This window comes from Pseudonaja textilis, chromosome 1, assembly GCF_049901715.1.
Source record: "Pseudonaja textilis isolate UNSWEBS1 chromosome 1, rPseTex1.2, whole genome shotgun sequence".
Taxonomy (NCBI): domain Eukaryota; kingdom Metazoa; phylum Chordata; class Lepidosauria; order Squamata; family Elapidae; genus Pseudonaja; species Pseudonaja textilis.
Window position 1 is genome coordinate 157,504,376 of NC_141990.1, and position 10,675 is coordinate 157,515,050.

At 36.6% G+C, this 10,675-nt stretch overlaps 1 protein-coding gene across 1 annotated transcript in view; it reads right to left on the reverse strand.

Moving 5' to 3' along the window:
* Positions 1 to 8,065, reverse strand: part of CLIC5 (CLIC family member 5) — a 70,091-nt gene extending 62,026 nt beyond the window's left edge. Inside the window, exon 1 of the mRNA XM_087919404.1 lies at positions 7,535 to 8,065. Within this exon, the coding sequence (XP_087775530.1) occupies positions 7,535 to 7,963 (429 nt within the window). The 5' untranslated portion in view covers positions 7,964 to 8,065. The remainder of the gene's footprint in view (positions 1 to 7,534) is intronic.
* Positions 8,066 to 10,675: the final 2,610 nt, after the last annotated feature.

The window sequence follows — 10,675 nt, forward strand, 5'->3', positions numbered from 1 at the left end:
TATCACCACAAAACCTAGTATACCTTGGCATACTATTCCTATATGTAGCCAATATTAGTGAAATGTATGAACAAACTACCTAAGTAATATACTGAATAGGAGTCTACCTAAAGGTGCTCCCATTTCTGTTTTATTCTGTTGTCCCTTGCTGGACAAGGTATAAATATCCAGCTCATTTTAATCCCATCAAACAGATCCAAATCAATTCTGTAGTCTGAAAAGTTTTTTAGGATCTGCACAGGTCAAAATGCTTACAGGGCTCTATATTTCTTTGGAAACAGGTTTTTAATTAAACAATAATACTAAATAAGAAAATCTTTTGGAATGCTAAGATTCAGCAGTTATTTAAGGTCAGTAATTAAATATCTGTTGTTCTTGAGTTCCTCCCTAAGAACTCAAGAACCTTAACCTGAGCAGTTTTGCATATCCCTGCAAAGTGAAAGTTAATACTCCCTATCTCAACCCAAATCACTTACTCTATGCTTTTCAGAGAACATCCAGTACCTTGATATGAAGCAAACATTTTATTTTGTATGACTGCAGGAGGATTATTTAAAAGATTTAACTAAATCATTACAAACATACCATTTAATTGGTATCACATTGAAAGAAAGTTGTTTATAGCATAATTTACAAATGTCAATAGAATTCATTTTCAGGTAACTATATCTAACTTGGCAGCAATTTAATCTAGATTTAACAATGATGTGTTAAGTTTAGAGGATTCAATGCCACTTGAAGAAGCATTAATCTTTGTTCCAATGTTGTTTGTGTGTAAATTGAAGATCATCTGGATCTGGCTTGTACACATCTAGATGCTAAAAGGATTTGCAAATCTAACTACATTAGAAGCCCAATGTGATATCTTGCATAAAATTCAGAAACATGAGTTATGGCTGTTGACATACCATCAACTGAATGTGTCAAACTTTCAAGGAGCTTAATATTTTACCTGTCCTTATCAAATTTCCATTTGTCCCTTCATTTAACTGCTTCTGTTTTTTATTGGTGCCAATTCCTGACTAGTTTCTACAACACTAAATTGTAAAAATATCAGCAAAACAGTGTCTGCCACATTACAGTAATCAATGTTGCTTTGGTCAACACATTACTTTCAATGTGGAAAGGAAGTCACATTACTTTCAATGTGTTTAGGAAACAAATAGTGCATTCTCAAGTTACTGTAAGAAATAACTTCATTTAGATAGCCAGGGTGTTGCCTATCAATCCAGAACTACAAAGGTTTAAAATTACACACCACAAATGAATAGTAGGGCTTGCTTTTGCAGGAGTTTCATTATAGTTTCTCCTCTAAGGAGTGGACAACTGAAAATGATCACACCAACCCATTAATAATAAAACAGAGCAGCAGCTTTGGAAGTGAAGTTGTAACATTTTGTGCAAGAAAGCATTATTGTATCTTATCCTTAAGGCTCTCTCATATTTCTTGGGCCTAAACTATGACTTACTTCAGAGCAAAGATTATTTCTTGGTACAGTGAGCATGAAGCCACATATGTAATTGTCTAATAAATTCATTTTAATAGCAACTTCCCTGTAACAAGAACATATGTTTTCTGGGAGTTCTAAACAGAGGAGATCCAGCAGGTTTCACATTTTGCAAAACTACTGGGGAATAGAAAAAAAGCGGCAGCCTGTAACAGTGTAATGCCTTTTTCCAGCCTCTCTTTCCAGCAAAAATACAGCTCAGAGGAACAGAAAATTTGTGAAGATTGGCTTATCCAGAGCTGCCATATCCTGACATTTCATTCAATTTGTGGTGGGAATGAAATGAACCTTAGCAGAGGCACTAATGGAAAAGGCTATAAAACCTGGGAAATGGAGGTAAAGAGCTTGTTCTCATAATCTATTGTATGGCCCAACCTTAATTCTATTTCTGTCAGAGTTTATGACAGATTCTCTACATTTTAAAAGGGCAACAGCAAACCTCAAAATTAAATCATTATGTTTTAAGAAATAGCCAAAATCTTGTAAGATCATTAACATTTCACCATCACAGGAATTGTTTTCTATGTAACTTTATTGGAGTTTTTAAAAATACAGGAATAAAAGATAAAGCAAGAAGAAAAAGAACTGGGGGGGAAAGGGGAGGGAGAGATAGAAGTGCAAAAAGAAAAAAAATTTAAAATGACTTTTAACTTTATTACAAATATAGGTTAAAATATATCAAATTCTTACTCTAAAGCTCATAATAGTTACATTATTTTTATAACCCCATATATGAAAATGTAGAAAAATTTGACAAGATCATATTGAAGGATGCAGTTAATCAGATTCCCTATAAAATACTGTAAATAAAGCAACCTACTGTCATGAATATGAAAGTTGCCTCCATTCTGTACTACGTATGCATGTGAGGTGGGCGAGGGTAATCTCTGCTTCCATCTTCTGAATTATTTACAGTGAATCTGTATAATTCACATCTGAATTATACAGATTCACTGGTCTTGTACATATTATGACAAAGAAGCCACAGGAATATTATCAATGTATTTAGAAAGTAAAATGTCCAAATTAAATGTTTAGAAAACATTTAGAATTAGTAACAGATTATATCGCAGTAAAAAAAAAACATAATTATCTAATTTACGTCTTTTTTGCTGCTATTTATCATAACAGCTTGCAGAGGGCACTGTTTTACTGTTTTAAAAGATTTGTCTGAAAAAATAAAGAAATTCAAAGGAGTGGGATGCCTAACCATGAACGTATTTGTATAGTATGGCCAATTTCTCAGTAGTTTATCTATAACAGGGCTGAGCATGTAACAAACAGTTCATAACAGGAGGGAGGGAGGGAAGAAGGAACAAAGGAAGGATGCACAATCTAGTAAGCTTCAAATTTTGGGGTCAGATCTGAGAGTCAGAGAAGAATTCATTGCTTGGTGCCAAGTTAGGGTTATTATTCTTTAAAAAACACACACTTTGGAATGGTATATGTTTTAATGAAGAGATTGTGTCATGACAGCAAGACAGCACACAGACCTGGAAAGAGAAGGAAGGAAGTTGGTTGGGACATTTTAGATCTTCTTAAATGCCTGGCTGAATGGGCAAAGTTTAAAAACCAGCTTGTCTATGGAATGCCAAGTGTATGGTAACACTATGCCAACTCCTCTGATTCCTTTTGAAAGGTGTAGCAATCTGTAGTAGAGCCGCAGTTGCATTGTAAGAAAGGAAAAGATGAAAATTCTGCAGCTTTCAGGAAATAGGTAGTGACCACCAGGATCCCAAGATCTGGGTTCTGGCTTACTGATGGCCAAACTAAAAAAGGAACTGAAGCCAAAGCTACAAATATCTACTTCTTGGCATATATCTATATATCTATGTCTATGTCTATGTCTATATCTATGTCTATGTCTATGTCTATGTCTATGTCTATGTCTATGTCTATATCTATATCTATATCTATCTATCTATCTATCTATCTATCTATCTATCTATCTATCTATCTATCTATCTATCTATCTATGTGAAATACCACTCACGCATCATCACAAAATCTCCAGAATCGTAAAGCCTACAAACTTGAAATTTCACAGGTATGTTCCTCTTGGCTTCTAAGAAAGGATTTTTCAAAATGACCATCAGAGCATTAGTATTTTGTATATTATTATCATTATTATTAACATGCTCTGATGCTAAAGAGTTCTACTTCCCCTCCCCACCCGAAATCTGTTCCAAATGCAAAAGACAAGCCGTTGTCTGGAGCAGCTGCAGCCCTCTGCCCCCTTGGTTGGTGCACTCTCGGGTTGCACAGTCTGGGCAGCACAGGTGAGTTGATTACTTGTCCAAGCAGCAGACAGTGACAGAAGCGCAGGAGGGAGGCATGCAATCTGGATGTGCCATGTGGGCTGCGGGAAAGCTGAAAGTTGGTGGGCTAGGGCAGGTGAGTGGGCACAGGAGGCTCATCTTCATGTGGTGGCACCGGAGATGGCAGCAGAGGCATGGGGGGAGGCACACAATCCGGAGGCACATGGGCTGCAGGCAAGCCAAGAGACGGTGGGACCGAGTGGACAGGTAGCTCATCTTCATGTCTCTTGACATGCCTGCAGCATCAGGATTGCCTGCTTCCCCCCTCATGCCTCTGCTGCCATCTGGTGCCGGTGCTGCCACATGAGGACAAGCCACCCACAGTCACCAGCCCACTCTAGCCCATGGTCTCTTGGCTTTTGCGCAGCCCACGCAGCACATCCAGATCAGATGACTCACTCCACCTCTGCTCCCACCTGCTCCTTGGACTGATAATCAACTCACCTGCACTGCACAGGATGCGGCTGCTGCCAGACATTCTCGCCCAACATGTACTCACATGCTCACCCCCTCTTCACTAGGGTTTATTTTTGGGGTAGGGTTTATTTTCAGGGAAACAGAGTTAAGTCATAACGTGATTTGTTTAGGTTTGGTTTAATGAGTGAATCTAATCCTTGTTGCTCATAAGCCATAGTTTAATCTAGCATATTGTGAGAATGAGTCAATTATGAACCAATAAATCATAGTTAAACAAAATAGGACTGAGTAGTGTGTGAAGTACAATGCTGAAAGATAAGGACAATATTAAAATAGGTGAAGCAAATTGCTCCTTTGGCCAGTTCATGTTTTGCTTGTTCAATGATTAAACTCTTGGGAAGAAAGGGCCTAACTTCTCAGTGGCACCTGAAGGACAAAAGGTAGAGCATTACTCACACCTTCATATGGCATTAAAATTGTTATGACATAAGATAGACAAAAGCAATCCATGTGAGCCACATGCAGTCCTCAAACTACTTTTGCCATCCTAAGGGCCCCCTGGAATTGCACAATGAAAGATTAAGCACACAGTCAAGCAGCAATGCCTCCTGCGTGATGGGAGCAGCTTGGGATAATCTGGCCAGAAGCCAATTATCAACAGTCAGTAGACCTGCAAGATGTTGGCATTGTCTCCTTTTGACCTCCTACCCCTGTATAATAATTACATATAGGAGCCTCCAATAAACTGAAGAGGCTGGATTTAGTATAGGCTCTAGTTCAGCAATCTCTAAAAGGCCTAGTCAATAGGTAGCCCGAGCCTGTAGAGAGAGAACTCCTGCTAGAAGAGAGAATTATACACATCAGAAACTGAGTAAAAAACAAGAAAGCATATTCTTCTATTGTTCTTTATACTCATAAGCAGAATATGAAAATTATTTCTTCTTGAACAATTGAATAGTCAAACATTAACAATATGATACCTCAATTTAATATGCAAAATGTTTTGTTCAATGAGTTATTGTTAACTTATTTTACATAATAAACATTGGATTAGGTGTCTTCTAATTATTCATGAAATTATGGAAATATGATCCATGACCAGAGACTCTAATTTGGGAGTCATTTCATTTTGTATATAAAACATAACCTATGGAAACCTTTGTTTATGTTTAGCAAGTTTAAACTTGTTTCAAGCAACCAGAAACTATTTGTTAGTCTTCTAGTATCTGCAAACAGTCTCTGAATAATGAACTGGTATGATAGGAGACTGCCTAGGTACAGAATGGAATAGTTATTCCACAGGAAGCAGGAATAGAATTGTGCTGCTAAATAGCTTTGTTAGTATAATTTTCCCCTAATCCTTTCATAAAATATTATATCCATTACAGTTTAAAGAGAAATAATCTGAAAAAATAACTTGTTAATTGCTATAAATGAAACACTTAAAAGTATCCTCACTCAACAAACAGGGGTTTCAGATAACGACCTGATAAAATTGAGAAGTGTAACATCAATAGACAAGACTATAAATTAGCATGTGCATACTGTATTTATATGTTACATGTTTTGTTCAGATTGTATTTCTTCATAAATAACCTGAATACCGTTATCACCAGGGGTGGGATTCTACAGGTTCGCACCTATTCACTAGAACCAGTTGTTAACATTCTAAGCAGTTCAGAGAACCGGTTGTTAGAAGAAATTACTGGCCTAATCCTGTAAGGAAAGCAGGAAGGAAACATTCTGGTGTTGCTTACAGAAACTGCCTCTCCATTAACCCTTTTTACATTCTTGACAGGATTAGACTTCCTGTCTCAGGAACTTCTATGGAGTTTTTTCCCCCTCCTTTGCTGGTACTTTGCTTGTGTGGAGTGACCGTTCAAAGTTACAATGGCACTGAAAAAAGTGACTTATGACCATTTTTCACACTTACAACTGTTGTAGCATCCCCACAGTCATGAGAGGCCAGGCGAGGAGATGCGTGCCTCGATGTGAGTGATATTGAGTTGGTCACACCCAGCCAATAACATGACCACCAAGCCACACCCACCCAGTCACATGACCATCAAGCCATGCCCACCACCTAAGCCACGCCCACAGAACCAGTTGTTAAAACAACTGAATCCCACCCCTGGTTATCACCACTAAAACAAAATCACATTTTACCAAGTTGCACTCTGAGCTATTAAAATAACAGAAATAAAATATATTTTTACTACCAACTGGAAGGAATATTTATAACTTTAACAGAATAATAGAGTTGGAAGGAACGTTGGAGAGCTTCTAGTCAAGCAGGAAACCTTATACTGTTTCAGATAAATGATTGTCTAATCTCTTCTTAAAAACCTCCAGTGGTTAGAGCACCCACATCTTCTGGAGACAAGTCATTCTACTGATTAATTGTTCTTTCAGGAAATTTCCCCTTATTTTTAAGTTGATTCTCTTCTTAATTAATTTGTTTCTACAGTTCTCAATTCCTACAGAATCAAAATACCAAATTTGCATCTATGAAAAAAAAAATGTTGTTTTCCTAAAAATCTTTTTTTAAAAAAGGATAGTGATTACAAGATTGCAGCCAGAGTAATTGTGTATAGAGGAGTAAAAGCAGAACTGCAAAACCACATTCTGCATAATTTTTGGAATAGATTAACTTCTGAGCATGCAATCAAGGAAACGGCTTTTGCTTTTCTCCTCTGTGAGCACCAACAAATATATACCCTTAACTTCTGCATTCAGTAACTGAATGGCAACAAGGCTCTGTTTTTACTCAGAGAATAAATTGGAAAACTGATATTCACACCTTCTTTATCTATATAGTGTTGGGAAAAGCACTAAATTGTGTTAAGTACTGTCAAGTATATGCTTTTCTCAACCAACTCAGGCAAGGAAAAAGCTATGATAGAGCACAGCAATGGCCTGAAAATATGCACATGAAGCTTCTACAGATATCACAAATTTCTAATATTCTGAAAGGCACTTAAATAACTCAGTAAAATATTCAAAATATTTTCCACCAATTTCTGCATGCTTTCTCAGAGAATCCTATTCCCTGAAAAGCAGATATAGGATTGCTATTATCATTAGCTTATGGGCAACTGCGGTATCCTCTTTGATACTGGATAAGGATAAGACACAATATTTCTTATTGAAGTGGTAAAAACATGCAAAAATGTGGTTTAATTCTCCACCGAGCAGAAAAGTAAAATTATTGCTTTTCTCCAAATGTTAGGGAAAAGTTATGTTACGTCTGAGACTACCATAACTGTATAAATGCCTAGCAAAAGAACTTACCTTAACAACAAGGAAAATCTTATGTTCTTCCTTTGGAAAATTGTTGTTCTCTTCTGAACTGTTGTTGAAGGGAAATTTGACAGTATTTCTTGAAGTTTTGAAAATGTCCTCCATAGCCACTGTGCTTTCGAAAGTTCTGTCCTCTCTAACTTTGTATTGACTGTCTTCAGAACCATCCTGCAGAGAATCTGCTTCTTCCCCACTGTCACATCCATGCTGGGAGGAACAAGAGTTTTGCTGGCTAATTTCTATGCTATTCTCACATCTAATGTCCATGCTGTCTAGCATGGCAATTAAACAAGGAGAGAGTGAATCTCCACTGTTCTGATTAGAGATTTGTTCACATTCTCCTTCCTCTAAATTTGAATTTTCATAAAACCGATCTTCCTCTGTTTTTTCATGCGCATTGCTAAGCTCCCCATTTTCCATGACAGACAATTCAATGAATTATCAGTTCCTCTGGGAATCAAATCAAGCTAGGTAGATGATGGTGGTGATATATAAAAACCCTACTTAAACCGTGCTTGTGATATGTTTTCTGAACACATTGTTACACCTGAGAAGTTTCGAACAATCATTTACAAAGAGCTTTAAATCAACAAACTGCATATCCACTGAAGACTACTTTTTAACCCTTGCACAGTTCGAAGTGTGAGCACTTGTTCTTCAAAATAACTTTGACTCACATATTCTCAGCAGACAGACAGCAGGGATAAATTATTTTCCTTAGTTCTCATCTGTTTTTCTAATAACAAACCTGTGGAACATTTCTCCCCAAGGATCACCATTTCTTCTCAAAAAGCACATTAGAATAACAATTTAGATAATGGATACAAAAGAGTAGTGAACAGTTTGAAAAGATTTTTCTAGTTTTGCCAAAAGCGTAGGGTAGTCTTCATAAAACTTGAGGAAAGCAACACAACACAGGAATAATGACTCATATTTAGCCATCAAAATAATTTCCTAGGAATTTAAGACCTATCTTTCAGAAATATTTTTCACTGCATAAATTTTGGAGAGATCACTGATACAAAAATGAAGTTTTTAAAGTTTCTACTTTTATACACACACACACACACTTTTGTCACTGTCCATTTGAGAGAACAAAATCAAGTACCAGAGCATCTGGCTTGGATGAAGAACCTTCTGTTTATAAAGGTTGTCATTCATTGCTAGGGATAGAGTCACTGATTTCCTAATATGTTATAGTATTTTTCTGATATACAAACTTGACTAGGAATTGGGTTGGCTATTATTATCTATGTGCCTCCAACAGCTATGAAATGTAAGATTTGAGGGACTAAAAGCTGTTAATATTGCTGTTTCAATGTGGCACCTTTTCAGTTGGGAAAAAGACTCTTGCTGTTGTTCATCCTCAGCCAAATGTTTAATCTGCATGCATGCAAAATATCAAGACTTATAGCAAAATTAATTAAAATGTACAAATTGGAGTTAGCTTTAAATTGGGCTCCCTTAATTGGAAAATTAGTAACTAGAGCAAAGTACTATAATAAAATCTACATGTATTCTGTACAGCTGATAATTATAGAAGATTTTCATAGTACAGAGTAAAGTAATTAAGAGTTTAGGTAGAGGGAGAATGGGCAGGTTTAATTAAGGAAATGATATGACACAAGGAATTGGACAAAGACACAAATAATGTGGTTTTTGAACTATACAGAGGAACTAAATTAAAAAACATGATTTACAGGTTCTGATATACCAATTTTTGCAGTTAACAATGAGAAGAAACCAAGAAGACTGGAAAGGCAAAGGGATAAATTTTGTTTCAAAGCAAAAACCAAAAGATTTTTTCTGCAAAATCTGTGGTAATCTGGGAGTTTGGGGTATGACCTACAGTTATAAAGTTTTCATAAGAATTATAGAATACTTTATGGATTAAAGTACAATCCTGATAGAGGTGCAGGAAGGTGATAAAAAGGGATCAAAGTGCCTTAATATAAGCATAATACAAAAGTAGGAAGAGGAAGTTTAGGATAAGAGCAAAGCAATAACTTTTTAGAAAAGGATTCTGAATTCAGGGGAATGGGTGAACTGAACCGTAACAGCAACAGATTGTTAAATTTAGAGCAAATCATGAAAAGCTATCCTCAGTGTTGGTATACTAGCCTTGAGTGATTGAAAAATTCAGGAGAAAAATTGTACAAATACTTGTATAAGATACTAAGCTTAGCATAAATGAATGTTAAATATGTTTAAAGATAATGGCATTACTCTTGACATATTCCTTTGCCAAGGCTAGTTTAAATGAACTTAAGTGTGAGGTGCTAATTGGAGATAGGAATAGACAAGGGATAAGCAATAGTCACCCACCAGATAGTTGAAGAAAGATGTGCCTGAAGACAGAATAAGCATCAATGAGGGAAGATACAAATTATAGTTCAATAACACAGGCTGGGAGAGGGAGAGGTTGGCAACCACGCTGGTTACAGAGGACGATTTTCAAGATACTAGAACATAATTGATTACCCAGTGATCTTAGATGTGCACAGGTACCCACAGAAATGTTATGCTCTTCAGTTCAACTCTCCATAGGATTAAACTTCTCCTGGCCATGGAAGACTTAACATAGGGATGTCAAACCCACATCATCACGGCACTCCTGATTTAGCACAACCTTATAAAAAAATGAAAGGGGAAAAAAACTAGGACACAAAATGGAGAAGATTTAATAGCTCTCTGGATCAAGAATCTAAAGTCCAACTAGCATATATGACACTGGAGAAACTTTTCTCTACCCAGAACCCTGCCAGAGAAAAATGATGTCCTCTTCTGACTCATGGCATGATTAACTTTGGTCTTGATGACCAATTTATTTCTGAATTTAACGTACTGGATGGTAGACTAGAAAGTTATAGATTTTGGCTGGATAGCAGAGGAACCAAGTAAGGCAACGGCAAACAAACTGTGTTACATACTATATTTGACCAGTAGATGGAGATATATCAGTACATTTGGATGTCTGTCTGGCTCAGTATCAGGTAACTCGTTTGTAAATTGTTATGCAACTATGCCACCAGTCCATTTCATCTGACAGATAGTTCTGTCATAAAATAACATTGCTTTGCTTATTTTATTTATTTACACTGGTGGAAACGTCCCACTTCAGTTTCTCACTAC